The sequence below is a fragment of the Cupressus sempervirens genome, chromosome 7 (assembly GCF_028749045.1).
Source record: "Cupressus sempervirens isolate cs-2001-9-10 chromosome 7, ASM2874904v1, whole genome shotgun sequence".
Lineage (NCBI taxonomy): Eukaryota > Viridiplantae > Streptophyta > Pinopsida > Cupressales > Cupressaceae > Cupressus > Cupressus sempervirens.
The window spans coordinates 727,636,342-727,654,226 of NC_143124.1; the positions used below are offsets into that span (position 1 = coordinate 727,636,342).

Here is a 17,885-nt window from a genome sequence, read left to right on the forward strand (position 1 = left end):
CTCAGCTGAAGCCTGTCCGCATAATTATTCTTAGGTGACATCAAGCTTCTTGATAATGCAGGATAGTCAAGGAGCTTCTAGAGACTTTGCCTTATGGATTTATTCAAACTAATAAAGTGCCCGGTCTCTGTCATTCAGTTTGCTATTTTTTGAGATGGACACTAATATCTGTGTTTTTCATACCACCGAGGCCCACACTATGGCCTTTCAAGGCAATATCAAACCTGAAAGATGGAACTGAATCCTCAAGGCAGTTGATGGGATGACCCACATTGCGGTTAGCAGGGCTATTGGTGAAGGTGTTTTCAATTATGAGTACACTTGGAGGACAAACAACGACATCATAAGCACATTCATCGGATGTATGGCCAAAGCTAGGATCAACAAATGGGCCATGGTAAGACTTTGTTTGAATATTTTCGATTCTACTTGGTGTCAAGGTGTAATAGAAGTCATCATGAGTTTGGATGAAGATTTGAGAGTGCCCTTCCTAAGATGTACATGAATCACCCTCCAAGGAGCCTTGTTGTGGCAAATATACCCAGGAGACTTGCCCTAATAATAAGAGATATGGCAGTTTTCAAGATGGTTTGGCCCAAGATGGAATCTTGTTTTCATTTCCTCCTACGTTGGAGAAAGATCACGATGGATGTTGGACATGAATGGCTCAGCAATTACATTGAGCTTTTTAAGGCTTACATTCACCCAGGAGTGGGATTTGGCAATCTAGACAAGCTGGATTTTTGTAACCCCAATATTGAGAAGTCCAGCAGAGAAAGGTCCTCTTACGAATTTCCTCCCTACTTTCAATCAGAAAACCTGAATGATGTTGCGGAAGTAATCATGGTGTTTTGGAAGAAGTAAGGTGTGTTGAGGATTTGCTGGTATAGGTTTTTTGTCTGCTCTATTCAAGTAAGACGGCTGGGCCATGATGTATAGTCTCACTAAGAAATTGGGAGTTTTGGTAAAAGGTTTATTTTGTTTTCAAAAGGCTACCAGTCTATAAGTTTATGTTTCATTTAACATTAGCCTAGACAAGCTTCTCTTAGTCTACATTAGGGTTTTGGTTTGGATGTAAAGTTTTAGTAGGTCGATAGTGGATTGTGGTCAAGGAATGGGTAGCTTAGTTGCCTTTGGATGAAAATATGTTCGTGCATACTTGTATATCCCTGTACTCAGTATGAACACAAATTATTATGAATAATATGTTTTATTTTATACATTTGATGGGTACTATTTTTGTGATATGCTTATCAAGATTTGCAATTAATTATCTGAGCAATGTATCTTAATATATTCGTTGAGAATTGTGCTGGAAATTTAGGATTGGCAGTCTGGTTTTCAGATGAGCAGTTTAATGAATTTCACACAAAACTAATTATCTTTAAAGAAACGAGCATTCACATTTAGAAGGGCACTCTATTTTCTAATCTCTATTTGGAAGGGTACGATGGATTAAGATTCAGTTTCTTTTTTAGCTCAATTGCCAGATGATCGAGACTGGTATACTGGGCTGAGGAGATGAGTATTAGAGGTTCCGAATGGTATTAAGTAGAGATTAATCCATTTAGTTATGTTTAAGCTCTGGTAATCTTTTGGATATTAGCTTAAGGTGTTGGCTGTGTTGTCATGGCAGATTGAGACTAACTCATTTGGCTCTTTAGAGGAAGTGGAGGTTTAGTTTTGGTCTTTGAACATTATAGGAATTATAATGAGTTTACTGAATTAATATAGCTTAGTACAGCAGGGAAGAGTTAAGTATTATTTTCAAATACAGTTTAAAAAGTAATTGTTTGGCAGGTATTTAATATTAACAATTTTGTTGATAACTTTTAAGGATTTTGTTAATAAAGAAATGGAAAATAATTATTTTGATGAGACGGTAAGCCTTATTTTAAGTATTGTAGGAGGTAGTATTTATAAATCAAAAGAAAGGGAAATAGTTATTTTCTCCAAGGTATCCTTTATATTTAGAAAGATAATTGCAGTACTATCACTAACCAATCTGATTGTTAAGTCAGCAAGGCAGGGATGAGTGTATAGCTCAGTAATGGAAGGATGTAAAATTGCAGTGGCTGGAATGGTTCAACTACAATTGGTCTCAGCTGCATTTAAGAATCTTTGATCACTGTACTCATTTGAATTACAATCTTCTCTTTTATAATAATAGCATTTGAGGTAATTTGACTGGGGTATGCCCTTTTTACGGTGTAATAATAAAGGACTAAGGTCTCGGGTTAGATTTGAGCTTTTCTTCTCCATTCTTTCCTACCAGTGCTCGTTTGAACGGAAGTATTCTATTGTAATTTATTAATTTTTATTAATTAATATAATCAAGGCCTTGGTCGTTTACCGATCAAAAATATATATATATATATATAATCAATAAATAGAATAAAATAATTATTTAGTTATTTATTTATATTTATTGGGAAATTATTGAGATATAAATAAGCTATATCCTATAAACTCAAGATTGAATAGATTGAAACTAATATTTTATAGACAACTATAATATATATATGATCATATATTGAATATATAAATATGACCATATATTCTGAAGTATAAATATTACAATTTGAATTTACATATGAAAGTATAATATCAACAAGTAATAATAACAAACACATATTTAAGAAACAAAAACTAAAGTCCTTGCCCAAATTGAGTCATGACTCGTCACATTCATACAAACACATATAAGATGATGATCGAACAAGAGGAAAATGGGGATTATTTTTTAGTCAGAATGGAGAAATCGAGAACATAAACAAAGGAAGCCAATTTTGATATTTCAGAGGGACATATAAGACAAGCAAACCACTACCATAGTATACACATCTGCGTGGGAAGATCACGAGTCATCACACATAGAGAAGATTACCAACAAACGGATAAACACAGGGACAAGAATTAGTAAATTAAGACAATTATTCCAAGCATTGACCAAGCAATCACATTATAAGAGATTTGAATTAACAGTCAATAGACGGATTTCAGAATCATTGAATAATCTAGACAGTAGAGAAAACAGACACCCATTAAGTGACGTGCGAATAAGTCCAACCAATTTCAATCAAAAGAAGGGAGTTGTGGAAATATCGTGGAAGGAGATACACCAAGCATCCGCAAATAATCAAGCCAATAGTAAAGAGAACAATTCACAGCCTAGGAGCAAAATACAATCATAGACAAAAGATTCTAAACCATCCCCTTGCCACAGAGCCCGATATCTATCATTACACCATCCCATGATCAAAGGGCGTCAAATAACTCATGATAAGATAAGATAATAATATTAATGTCCAACAAAAAACTAAAGAGGTTTATGGGACTGAGCATACAAACAGAAGAGTTGGCAACAGTAGGATCACCAAACGGTGACAAAAAAGAAACAACAAAACAAGAAACAAGACCAAACACTAGGTAGGGACTAAGAATCCTTCCTAGGTACAAAGTAATCAGTCACAGAAGGATATAACTGTGGACAATACAACATGATAGATCGTCGCCAAGATCCGTCGGAGGAGTGCCGCTGTCTGGAAAGACTGGTGCAATGTCTGACCGATCTAGAAGGAGTAATGCTGGAAGGCCTTTTCACGCCCCGTGACTAAGATAAGGGGGAGAAAAAGGCGGTGTTGAGCTGATCTGAAGTGTTGTTCTGAGATGTGGCTAACTGAAGGGTATGCTCACGGAGTTGGGTGGCCTCCCGAAGATAAAGTGCAAGACACCACTGATCCTCATATCTGAAGAACTCAGAGAGAGAGAAACAATATCTGAAAAGACAATAGTATCTCCCCCTAATCTCATAGTAGATACGGAAACGAAATAAGAAATGAGTCTTTGTCTCAACCTCAGCCAATGTACACAATCTACAAACACGATCCTCTCTGTCCAAATGGTGATCAATCCAGACCCAAAGATGATGAGAACCAACTCTGAAGGAACCCAAGGAGAATCGAAGAGCATGACACCAATGCCGTTAAAGATACCCAGGATGCACAATAATACCATTCTGAATCTCAAGAAAATGCTCTGCATAAAATGCCATCTTAGGGCGTACTCCACCAGGAGGATTACACCAAGTAATGATAATATACTGCTTGTATATATCCTGTCTAACATACTCATTCAACACCTGCCAAGAGGGGAGGAGATGAGCAAGAGCATCCAGTGAGAACTGGTATGGAGGAAGACGATCAATATCAATCTCAATCGAACCCAACAAAGAGGTGGCCAAAGCATACCAACAACGAGATCTAGTGCTAGTATCGGATCCCGTAATCTGAACCAAAGAACAATATGCCAGATGAGAGTATCTATGACGATCAACATTAGAACCCATGAAACCACGAACCCAATGAAGAAACCAGATCAAGTCGAACATGGTCGCAAGTCTAAAAAGATGAGCACCAAACTCGGCTAGGACAATACTATGCGGGATGAATCTGACATCTAATGATACACCATTAAAACAACGTCTGAACACGTTCAATAGAAGCCCAATCTGAAGCAAGAAGAGAAGGTCCTCAAAGTCTAAACCACTGAACCATAAAGAACAGTCGGTCTAACCAAGGAGTCTAAGAGGGACAACTTGGACAAAATGTCCTGAAAATGATGTCTAAAGCACTATCCCTCAATCATGACTAGAGAACCCATTCCCTTACTAATTTTGGATTGAATAGCCAGTCTCAAATTGAAGCGAGGCCCCAAAAACTTAACTCCGAGATACATATATGAAGAAGTGATCTCAACCTCCTATCCTTGGAAAAGGAAATGAAGATCAGAGGTCTTTAAGCAGTTAAAGATCATAACCCGAGTATTAGTCAGATTGACCACAAGCTGACACTAATCACAAAAAGAAGCCAGACCATTAAGAAGTCTCTATAATCTATCAGGAGAAGAGGCCCAGAGAACCACATCATCAGCAAAAAGGAGAATGGAGATCAAAACCTGATGTAAATAACACCCATCACTAGATTGCAAGGAGTTCATAAGAAAATCCTCACGCTCATTAATATACAAACCGAACAAAGTAGGAGAAAGAGGACAACCCTACTTCACCCCAATAGTACTATGGATCAGATCTGAGAAACCCTCCGAAGTCTTGAGTCTACCAGTCACCTTCTCATACAATCTCATAATAGCAGTCAATAACATATCTGAGATCCCAATCCCCCTAAGTCTCTAAGTTAAGGCCATCCTAAGGATAGAATCAAAGGCCTTACGGAAATCAACAAAACAACAGTACACTTTCTCAAAGCGATGCCTAGCCTCCTCAATAATAGCCCTCATCGTGAAGATATGATCCATAGTCTGATAGTCAACACGAAAACCAGCCTGTCCTTTAGCCCTACAATCTTTCCTATCCAGCTCTCTAGATAACATGGTATTCAGAGTCATGGCAAAAAGTTTGGCAAATGTATGTCCAATCATTATAGTCCTGTAGTTACTAGGGTCTGAAGCCGGTCCAGACTTATGAATAGGATAAATCACGTGCCGCGACCAGGTCTCAAGAAACCCAATGCAAACCACTCTATTGAAGAGTGTAGGAAGATATGAACTAAGAATAGAAGCACAAAGTTTAAAAAGTTATGCCTAAAAACCATCTTCATCTGCAGCTCTACTACATTTCATAGATCTAATGGCCTCAAGGATACTGGAGGAAGTGAATAGATGACAATAAGGAGGTGGAATGGAGTAAAAAGAAGGCTGACCCAGGATGTCATACAGCAAAATGGTGTGGAAAGTCAAAGAGTGAGAGTCAAGGAAGGAGGGCAAGGGGGGGAGAATGAGGGAAAAGGGTACGCCAGAAACTCTGGGGATTCTGGATAAGCCTGGAGCAAAGGGATCTGCACTGAGAAGAAACAAAAGAACACTTCTTGTGATGAAGAAAGTAGAGATAATGTAAACGCAGGTGGGCGAAGACAGGGGAGTGAGTCTCAAAAGCAGAGCGAATAGACCAATGAAAAGCTTTACAATCAGCATCAAACCATTTATTCATAGGACATGTACTCCGACGCTTAGACCTGAGGGAAGGAAGGGAGCGGTGAGGAATGGAGAGGAGGGCGAACTCACAAATAGGAAAAGCAAGTAAAGCAAACATGGTAGAGAATGCCTGCGAATCATTAAAGCTAGTTGGTGTCAAGAATCTCCTAAGATGGTAGGAAAAGAGCTCACCATCACTCTCGGAATAGCAAAAACGAGGAGTGCAGACAGGGGTCGACAGGATGGGAGAGGGTTGCAAAGAAGGTGACTAATGAGAGGAAAGGCGGATATCAATACTAAGAAGAGCATGGCCAGCGAAGGGGAGGCGAGAAATGGTGAAACAGTGAATGGAGGCAATGAAGGAAAAAGAGGTGATGGTATAGTCCACAACACTCACACCACCACAGTGAAGCCAACAGGTAAAGAGCTCACCATCACTCTCGGAATAGCAAAAACGAGGAGTGTAGACAGGGGTCAACAGGATGGGAGAGGGTTGCAAAGAAGGTGACTAATGAGAGGAAAGGCGGATATCAATACTAAGAAGAGCATGGCCAGCAAAGGGGAGGCGAGAAATGGTGAAATAATGAATGGAGGGAATGAAGGAAGAAGAGGTGATGATATAGTCCACAACACTCGCACCACCACAGTGAGGCCCAGGAAGGATAACCCATATAGAATCAACAAACCAAAAGACTTGCAGAGCTGGAGGAGGTGACGACCGTAACAAAAAAGAGGTCCAGAAACATCATCAGAGGTGTGTTGTAGTCTCATACTGGTCAGATCAATCTCAGAAGTGCAGATCAAGTCAGAGCCACGATCATGTATAGGAACAAGAAGGAGGTCCAAAAACATCATCAGAGGTGTGTTGTAGTCTCATACTGGTCAGATCAATCTCAAAAGTGCAAATCAAATCAGAGCCACGATCATGTATAGGAGGCTAGAGGTCCTTGGTGCGTGCATTAAAGTCCCCGAGAATAATGATATCACCGAAGGCAGTAAACTGTGAGATACACTCCTCAAGGTCACCAAAAGGGTCACCATCCACAACATCATTGATGGTATATGGAGAATAGGTCGGTGGAAAATAACAAACCGCAAGAAATATGTTACTCTGACAATGACAACGACGGCAAATGCGGACCCACATGAATCTGGCATAGGCATCAGAGTTTACAAATGAAGTAAACCTAAAAATATCATCTCTAATCATGACATATCTATTTCCATCAGAGGGTAAGAGGCATTCACAATAACGCACAAAAGATTTATATTTAAATAAAAGATATTAACCATATACATTAGCTTAACAATATATCCATATGGAATCGAAGATAATTACACCAGGCAATAAAATGGACATTCATGACAGATTAAGGAAGATAACCATATTGCTAACCAGTCATAATTAAAGGACTGAATACATGGTATGGATGTATCTATCTTCAAGTGTTAAAGGATTAACCTAAGTCACCATTCACAATAAAGAAAATAAGCAAGGATTAAAATGTATAAGAAGTTTTCACAAGGTATGAGCACTAAATGGAGATAAGTGACCCATCGATAAAGCCATCCATCTTATAGATAGGAAATCCCATACAGTTTTGATACATTTTGAGGAGCTACCTTTAATAGTATAACAATATTGGAAGTTAGAGATGTGGAGTAACTAATCATGCATAACATTAAGGTAATCTTAATAGGAAGAAATCTCCTACAAACTATAGATTAATTTGGGTACTTTACAATGGTATCAGAGCATGATGTTGCCATCCTGTAGGGTGAATCTTAAATAATGATCAGCATATAAGAACAAAACTTGTCATCAAAGACGTGGAAGAGGAATGAAAAAAGATATGTACAGTCAGCGAACAAGAAGAGAAATATACAATAGTGTTGAAGAGATAGATCAGACAGTAAGCAATAATAAGCGGAACCATTTGTTTTAGAAGGCAAATATATGGAGCCAAAAGCATAAAGGTATGGAGAGCATTCGCAACATGACTGTGGATGATCATCATTTAGATTAGCAATGAGTTCATATAATCGGAAATAAAAATTAAAGCAAGGACATTCTAAGTTGAATGTTATAATTCCTATTGTGGAATTAAGGCAGAGAGCTAACCTCTTTGAAGGACTTCAAAAGATATTCTATAATTGAATATTCTTAGGAAAGTGAAGCAGGGAATCCAGTTTTTTCTAAAGGACAATATATACTATTAAGGAGAAAACATATTCATACGTAAGGATGGATACACCCAAAGTGGGTATCCATAAGGCCTAGGATGAGGAACAACTCCCTCCTAGGAAGGATGAATATTTCAAGATTGATTATCCATAAAGTCTTAAAGAGAAGTATCATGAGAAGATGGTGCTTAGTGGAAAGTTGTTCTATTTGTTAGAGCCCGAGGAAGCACTCCCCCAAGAGCTAAGCATCTAATCGCAGTCTTTCCTTAAGAAGGGCTTAATTTGGGGACTTTACACAGCTTAACCTTCCCACCTCTTGTCACACTAGGCATGTGAGGCCTCACAATGGTTATACATAGCAACGTCACTCTACTTCCAGTGATACTCTACGACAACCCAAGACTCCTCCTTGCCTTGGACCCTATCCTTCGGTGTTGGAATTTTTTCACAATAAACATGATAATCTGACTCCACTGACATTACTAAAGTCTAAAATAACAACTTACTCCATCAATTCACATCACTGACATACTAGAATTAGTATAGGACAAACTCTAAAGTCTTTGGAAAGGCCCCAAAAAAGGGTGCTATCCTCCTTTACCCATCTAAACAAGATACTTCTTCTATTAAGACCCCCAAGATTCCCTAAACCCACTCATTAGCCTAGGAAATTTTAGGAATAGGCTAACAGCCTTTTCATATCAAATTGGCTTAGAGGGGATAGTACAAGTTACAAATTGTTAGCCCTTGTATCATCTTAATAAAGTTTGTTTTATAGGTCATGCTAGTGATGAGTAACGAATATGAATAAGAATGACATTAGGGAAATCAAATTTGAAGTGTTATCATATCTAGGAAAATCATCTTATCTATAAGACTTCACAATTTTCTATCAGGCATATACATGAGACCTCTTGAAGGATAGATAGTGATAAGACAGATTGTTTGATTTTTAGCTGAAAGATTGTTTACCATTGTTGATGAGAGTGGAGTGAGCAAGGTAACACTAATGATTCCAATTTGATACATTGATGATGCATTAGAAGACCAAGTGATCAACTATATCTGAAATCCAAAGCCACATCAAATGCTACACAAACTGACTTGACATCTATTCATGTGTTCAAGACTCGAGTCAAGTCAACTAAGCCATGAATACAAAAAATAGCTATGGAATAAAAACTATATTACAAAGATTGCCAACAGCAGATTGCATAAAACAATCCATATATCAATATCTCCATAAAGAGTGATTTGTTATGTCGAACAATATGATTACGAGATAGCTACAATCTGTTTAGATACATCAAACAAACTTCAATGACAGTATTACCATAATTGCCACCCAAAAGGAAGATGCTAAAGCTAATTAACTAATTGTTGGTACCAATTAGTTACTTCACATGAGATATGATTTGATATTGGGTTGCAACCCCTTGTACTTATGTCTCCTTATGGCATATTAAAGAGACATCCGCATCCTTCCAAAGATGAATCAATTAATCAGATCATTCTATGTACAGTCTTAAGTGGAGTTATTTCACCATTGAAAAGAAACAATAATCGCATGTGCAAATAACCTCAATCAGAGAGAGCAATATAGCCAGCACATCACCTAAGCAATAAAGATATATCAGGGACAGTGGTAAACAACTTCAGATCAGCCATCATATCAGCTATGATTTGGATCAGAATTTAGATGAGAACTTCACCTGGTCACACTCTGGTCCTAGCATTGTGATCTGAAAGGGCATTAATAGTGGCAGTCAAAAAGTGTGACAAACTGATTAAGGCTAAAATTGAAAGTACAAGTCAGACAATCTAGTCAATAATGAATAAAGTTTTCAATGGTCAGTTAAGAAAATTTGTTATACATTTTTTTCTGACTTCTTACTATATAATAAAACATAGAAAGATCATTTGAGGCACTTTGAAATGATCCTTGTAATAACGAAGCATGAGGCTCTTTTTTCCAGGGAATAATAGAGATTCTGGATACGGGTCATATCATTAGTGCTCAAGGTGTTTAGGTGGATTGGCAAAAGATCCAAGCCATTCTAGATTGGACACTAATTACTACAACAATACAATTGAAAGGATTTTTTATATTTGCAACTACTATCAAAGGTTTGTTAGAGGCTTCTTACACGTAGTACCACCCTTACCTGACATGATGAAGAAAGAAGTTGTTTTATGCAATAATATAGCTTGCGAAGCTTTTCTAAAGCTTATGAAAGTGATAAGCTCATTCCTTATGTTTTATATACCAAAATTTTCATAGATGTTCCTTTGTAATGACCCCATTTTAGGATTTGTCCTAACAGAGATTACGATTGGGGTAAGAACCACCAAGCACTTGGGTTTCTATGATTATGTTCATTAAATGTATAATTACTCAATTAGGAACAATCTTACATATTCCTTAGTTACTGATTCGGGTGCAGATCCAAAGGCAGGTGCGAGGATTGAGAAAAAAAATTATTCTTTTTTTTTTTTGGGGAGGGAGGGGGGCAGCGGGGAGGGGATGTGGATGCATTTGGATGTGTGTGGGTGTGGGTGTATACACATATATATCATGTACAACAGTATATGCAAAAAAATGAAAGAAATATACAATTTAAAACATTTTGATTTGAGAAGAGATACTACCAACAAACAAAATGACATGAACAATGGTTGAATGGCCTCTTTTAGGGTCGTTTTAGGGTTTAGGAGCAAAAAAAAAGAATTAAAAAATCATATTTGCACATGTCAAATTCATTTTTAAGTGGTACAATGTGACAATTTGACTGTTTTTGGCCATCTGGGCACGCAGAGGCTTTTGGAAGCGCCTAGATGCCTATGAATGTCGTTTGGATGTTGCCTCCAGGCATCCGGAAGCATTTGGATTTCTCCCGAATGCAGCCTTCGAGCACCCAAAAGCATTTAGATGCCTTTGAAGACATCGAAACACTATTGGATGCCTAAAGGGCGCATCCGAACGACACCTGCAAGCATCCACCTCTAGATCCACTTCTAGAGGCAAGAAGCTCGCACCGTAACTAGGGCATATTCTATTAGTATTATGGTTCAATTAGAAGAACAAGAAAACAACATAATATTTACCATTTTCTTTGATATGATTATTCATCTACAATGAATCGTAGGATTATTGTCCTCAAGCATGGAAAACAATCTACAAGAGGTTCCCTCATGGTTCTCACCCGTTTTCAAATCTTCACCTCATTTTGATCGAATTACTCTCCTCTCCCTTCACAAACTCCCTATTCACTATAAGTGTAGAGATGGATAGATAATTGTATTTATCAAAGGATTTAGTGGTTGATATTTGATCTAAACCTCAATTTAATTAACTTGCTAGGTAAGTTCAATCCTAATTATTGCTTATACAAGTAGTTGCATGGATAACATGATCCAAACAAGTTCAATGGATATTTTGGTTTAGGCAATATATATATCTTCCTTAACTTGTCTAATACCTCTAGTGGATGGTAGAATTGCTATGCTCGTGGAAACAATCTACAATAGGTTCCTTCATGGTTCTCACCCATTTTACGATCTCCACCGCAATGTGACTGGATGTAACATCCCCTTTTCGTGAGCTTTAGCCAACAACTAGCATATCATTGAAATACAATTACTACTTCACATTCATGAGAAGGCAGTTATAACAATTATCTTACATGTTCAAGCTAAAGAGATTAATGATTACAATGAATTTAACTGAAATATCATAACTAACACTTGAAGGCAAAATCAAATAAAACTAAATTGAGGATTTTAAGTTTGCAATACCCTAAATTCCGAAATCAAAATCCGCCTAGAGCAACATCTGTTAAACCTTGGGTTAGTCCACATATACCGCTTAGGGTACAAAAGTTATACCAATGTATCGTAATAACCAATACCAACAAAACCACTTTAACATTCCTTTTTTCCCATTGCTAATTATGCCAATTAAAAGTAAATAAGAGATACATCTATATTTTTATTCAAATAAAGGACAAAAATAAAAACCATTAAGTAAGCCTGTCTCATACAATTAGTTACATTTCATGATCAATTTGTAAAATCAACTAACTTCACTGATTTCCTAATACATTTAAAAGGAAACTGATTTCTAAGCATTGGAGGGAATAATTGATTAAATGATATTAACCAACTAACATTTCTTCAACTTGAGATTTCAAATATCACAAAAGTAAAATACTCGTTACCAGAAGATATTGAATGCAAATCGTATCTCTATCTTGTGCAAGCCTTGGCATCTGATGGAAAGGAGAAGCACTGTCAGGGGCCTAACCTCCCAACTGTGAACCCTTAAATAACCCCACACAATCTTAACTGAGAAAGGCCCTCCCTATCTGAAAATATACATGGGTCACCCTGTTCAGCCATTGAGCATTCTAGGGCTAGAGTATCAACCACCGCTCGACTTGACAACAAGATCTAAACATTGGACTACCATTAACTGAGTCAATTTTCTTTATGAAATTTTATAATTCGATACTTTCATTTCTGATTTCATTTTGTTCTTGCAGGGATGTTCTCTCCTTCCACCCTTTTGGCTTGACCATTCCAATCCTTATGGGTGCTTCCTAGCAGATCCCATGATTATATTCAATTCTGGTATCAATTTGTGTACTCTATATTCAATATCATTATACAGAATCCTTCCCATGGCACCACATGTTCTTATCTCAGAGGCATATTGCCAACACCTCTATATAAGCCAACATGAATAATAATATGCTCAATAAGTACTTCGGTGCTTGCATAAAACATACCATACACAAAATTTGAAAGTGGAATATAAATACGGATTACTTGCAGTAATCACAATGACAACTTATGATTTTCACAACAATGTTATCAGCATACAATCCTTATGCTTGCAACATAACAAGGAATAATGAATGCGCAACCTGCTATAAGAGATGTGTTGCCTTGTGTGGTTAGAGATCAATGTTCTCATCTGGCAAGCGGAAATGATAACTCTGTTAACATGAATCCAAGGGAGTCTTGGCAGGTCTGAGGCTATACGCTAGACTCTTGAAGGAATACAGAGCTTGCTCCCAATGAATTATGTCATTATCACAATCCTTGGCTTATTGTCGTGAGGGAGAATGAAATTGCAGAGCATAAAAGAAAAGCTTGGTAAAAAAATTCTCTCATAGTCTTGGCGAGAACATAAATAAACAAGCCCGCAAACACATGCTCGGTAACAAGAAAGGCTGAGGTGGTGAATGCATAGCCAAATATCGCTTCCATAAAGAAATTGTATTTCCATCGATTTAATAAATAACTTCATCGGTTAGAATATTTGAAAAGAGCATTAGACAACAAAATCCCAATGGAAAGATAGGCAATAGCTCAAATCCATTGGAAACAATAATAATGACAATTATAAAGGTTCTCCCTCCAAATGATTTTTAATATATATCGGCATCATGGTACTATGCCACCTCTATTTGTACGTACACATATACATACAAGTGCACAAATTTAATCATTTATCTCATTTGTACCATTTTATATTTACACACATATATAAATACATGTATGTGCAAGTATAGGTATCATGATATCATGGTCTCAGTATATAAAGTATAATAGGAGGTTCCACAATAAATTCAAATAAAAAGGTAACAACTTGTTCAAAGTTCAATTTATGCTTAGTGATTCTTTTTGTTATTAAGTGATATATAATTTAACTAGTTAGCTCATGGTCGTCCAACGTACACTCTTGCTTGCCTGGTCGTTTACCCTTAGCCATGGTGGTTCAGGACTCGTACCTATTTGTCCAATGATAGTGTAATGTCCCCATCTTTTTAGCATCTCAGTGGAGTTCTTAGCATTTACATTCTCCGAAGGCTAAGTGGAGAAATAAGGAGAAATTGATTAAATTAATTTCTTATAGTCATTAAATAAATTAAAATTAGAAGGTGACTTTATATTTAATTAATTTAATTTTCTAAAAGCACAACTAATTATTGTATTGGAAAGGGGGAAGCTTCTAGAGAGTGCATTTTCTAGAAGTACAACTAATTATTGCCTTAGAAAGGGGGAAGCTTCTAGAGAGTGCAATTAAATAATATTTTATTTCCTTCTAGAAGGGTGAAGGAAAAGAATAAATAGGGAGGGCAGCCTCATTGTTGAGCATCGAATGTGTTGCCATCTACTCTTTTGGATAGCTTGTGGAGCCAAGGGTTTCTGCAGTTGTTATATTGATCGTTGGAAACAAACACTCTCATTGATTTGCATAACTGAGGTGGTGAAATATCTTCCGAAGGGTTGCGACTGTTGGAGAAGACAAATCAGTCTTTTCATTGTGCCAAATTTGTGGCCTAGGGCTAGCTTTGTGGAGTAAGGAATAAGTTGGAATTTGCTACAGTGATTTGCTACAGGAAATTCATGTTTTTGGAGCAATTCCAAGTTTTTATCTACTACATTTTGCATTGTTTGATGGTAGATATTTAGGGCATTGGTAGGATTTGTAAAATCTATTGTAATCTGATTTATATCAGAGTTTTATATCAGAATTTGTTGCTCTAATGTCTTATTGATGTAGACGCATATTTTCCTATTTGTAATCAGTGTTATTCAAAAACAATTGCATCTTCATTGTTAGTTGTTTGGTGTGTTCTTTGGAAGCATATTTATTAAAAGTTTGGCATTTAGAAAGCAATCAAAATTTACATATGCAATATATCTCTTGCTTGCAAAATGTTTGACGAAATGTCAAACAACTGAAGTATAAAAGAATTCGGTGTTTAACTGAAGCATAAAAGAATTTGGTGTTTGAAGAAGTTATAACCGGTTGGGGTTATTACAGATAGGTGGTGCCCCCATGCAAAATTCCTTTCTGGCAATGCTTCCACCACCCACCTTCCCACTTCAACATGCTCTTGCAAGGAAGAAATTCTCCACAATAATATCATATTCCTCAATATAATCACAACTACTAGAACAAGTTATTATTCATAAAAAATCATAATGACTAACCACCATTTCACTTCCCATGAACACATGATGAATAACCAACTTTCCAAGATTTTAAGGTAACATTATAATAACTATAACGATTAACTAACATGTCATCTTCATATGAAATTATAACAATTAGCTCTCTTACAACTTCACATGGGAACTCAACGGTTACATGAACATTTTAAAATTGGGCCAAAATTTGGGATGTAACACTGGATTACTCCTCTCCCTTCACAAACTCCCTATCTCACATACACGTTCAAGAGAGATTAAGGAATTGGCTATACCACTGATTCATGTATTACAAATATATACATAATCCAATATATATATATATATATATATATATATATATATATATAAGTTTGATTTCATTATTGCTAATAAATATCAAATTCATCTATTTATGATTTATCCATAATATAAATACTTCATTCTTGTATATACTTATATAAAATAGAATATACATATATAATTCTCACACACACACACATATATAATTTCTATTACTTATATTGATTATAACATTATAATCTCCTGTCTATTATCATTCGGTCATGAAATTCTTGTTAATTTATACCTTAATACGAGGTGTTTACTAAAATATTGAATAAGTCTATACATACATTATAAATCAGAAGCAAGTTCTCCTTGCAGTCATTTTCAACTCCAGCATTTACTGTACTACCCTGCTGCCTAACTGAGTTCCTATTTTTAATGTCTTTTTCTTCCTTTGATTGTCTCCCCACCTTCAACGATATCACCCCCCTTCATAAACCGTTGTGTGTGGGTCTATGAACACGTCCCTTAGCCACCATGGATGAACGAGGTATGGACCAAGGCACCACTTCTGTATTGATGTGTCGTTCGACAATATATTTCAGGTGTTGTTCGAACAAGGCTTATAACATTATTAATATAATATTATTATGATTATTAAATATAAAAATACATAGATTATTATGGGACTAATTATTATTATATTGATTTAGTAATATTATTGTTTGGTAATAATTAATTATGTGTTGATTAATATTATGAATATCATATTGATCAAATATTTGTTATTTATAACAATAATATCAATTGTATATGGATTAATTATTATGGGTTCGTGTATTTATTGATATAAGAAATTTAAGGATATATTTAAATTCAAAGAGATGTGTATTTGAATGAATTGTATATATGTAGTGATATTGTACACATGTCAATTACAGCTATTGACACTCATATATAATGTGAAGCTCTAACAAAGGGAGTTGGAGCCGTACTAATACAAAAGGGGTACACCATAGCATTTAAGAGCCAAAAGTTGAGATATTTAGAAAAGAGATTTGGTATCTATAACAAAGAAGATGCTTGCCACCATACATGCTTCTGCAAATTTGCAAAACATAGACATTACTTAGCTTGCAGATGATTCATGGTTAAAACAGATCACAACTATTTGAAGTTCTTCCTTGGTCAACATGATTTAAATGATAAGCAGAAAAAATATGGTAACCTTCAAGATATGACTTTATATGGAATACATGAAGAGTAAAAAGAATATAGTTTGATGATGCTCTCTCTAGAATCAGCCATGGCCTAACACCCTGGATCCTACCTAAATTAAAGATAGAGAAAAGATTCTCTCGGAGGAGCCCTAAGGATGATGTACTCAAACATATCAAGGAGATACAGTAAGAATATCTTTGTCACGCGTTTGTTACACCCGCTACTCATCCCATATAAAAAGAGGGAAAGTAGATCTATGGATTTAATCATAGGCCTCCCAAAGGTAATGGCAAGGATCATATTTATGTTTTAGTGGATAGATTAACAAAGCATGCATACTTACTATTATTCCTGCAAAATTCAAAGCATATTAGGTGGCTTCTTTATTTTCGAAAAGAGTGTTTATGCTACATGGCTTTCCTAAGAGGATTGTTAGCAACAACTATAGTAGATTTCTCAGCAGATTTTAGCAAGAGCTAATTTCTTAGGAAAGGCTAACCATAAGCACTTTCTACCATTACAACATAGGTCCGTTTACAATATATAATACAGTAAGTTTGTAGTTTCTGGTTTTCAGACATGGTTTGTATCCAAAATGGAAAATTTTTAAAACCCTATCTGAATTTTGAATCATTTCAAAATCTACTTGTTGGTTGCATATGTTTGCTACCCAAGTAGCTAGTTATTACAGATAATATTCAAAAATTAGAAAAATGGAAGCAGAATAATTAGACACAGAAGCATCAAACAACCAGAAATAATTATACCTGCAACATTCTTAATCATGAGAGCGCTACAGGTTAGCCCACAGTGCAATGGTCCTCCACATGTCTGCATTGTAACCAAATAAAAGGTAAATAGAAGCCATGTTCATGATTGAAAGAAGTCGCAACTATAGTCCAAATAATGTAGCTTAGCAGAGAATCTTTAAAAAATGCACTTTAACTACATGCTTTAGTTTAAACACATTGGAAACTCTTCAAAAGCCTATTAAATATATTTCAAATTTAATATAACTAAGCTTATAGAATGTAACAAAGCTGGGGGTAGCCAGCTATCTCCAATCTAAGTCCAATGATGAAACCCATAGCTACAACGCAATAAAAAAAAAGTGCATGGTTGGTATTAATACAGAGGAATTCGTTAGCCAATCCACTCAGAGCAAGCCCCAAATCTAGGCCCAGTTTGAGCTCAACTTGGGATCCAAGTTGATCAGATTA

The 17,885-nt window shown here is 36.1% G+C and overlaps 1 protein-coding gene across 3 annotated transcripts in view; it reads right to left on the reverse strand.

Moving 5' to 3' along the window:
- Positions 1 to 17,885, reverse strand: part of LOC149549294 (autophagy-like protein) — a 172,612-nt gene that overhangs the window by 108,618 nt on the left and 46,109 nt on the right. For all 3 annotated transcript variants that reach the window (XM_089792741.1, XM_089792740.1, XM_089792739.1), the window contains one exon: positions 17,433 to 17,496. In XM_089792741.1, the coding sequence (XP_089648867.1) occupies positions 17,433 to 17,496 (64 nt within the window). The remainder of the gene's footprint in view (positions 1 to 17,432; positions 17,497 to 17,885) is intronic.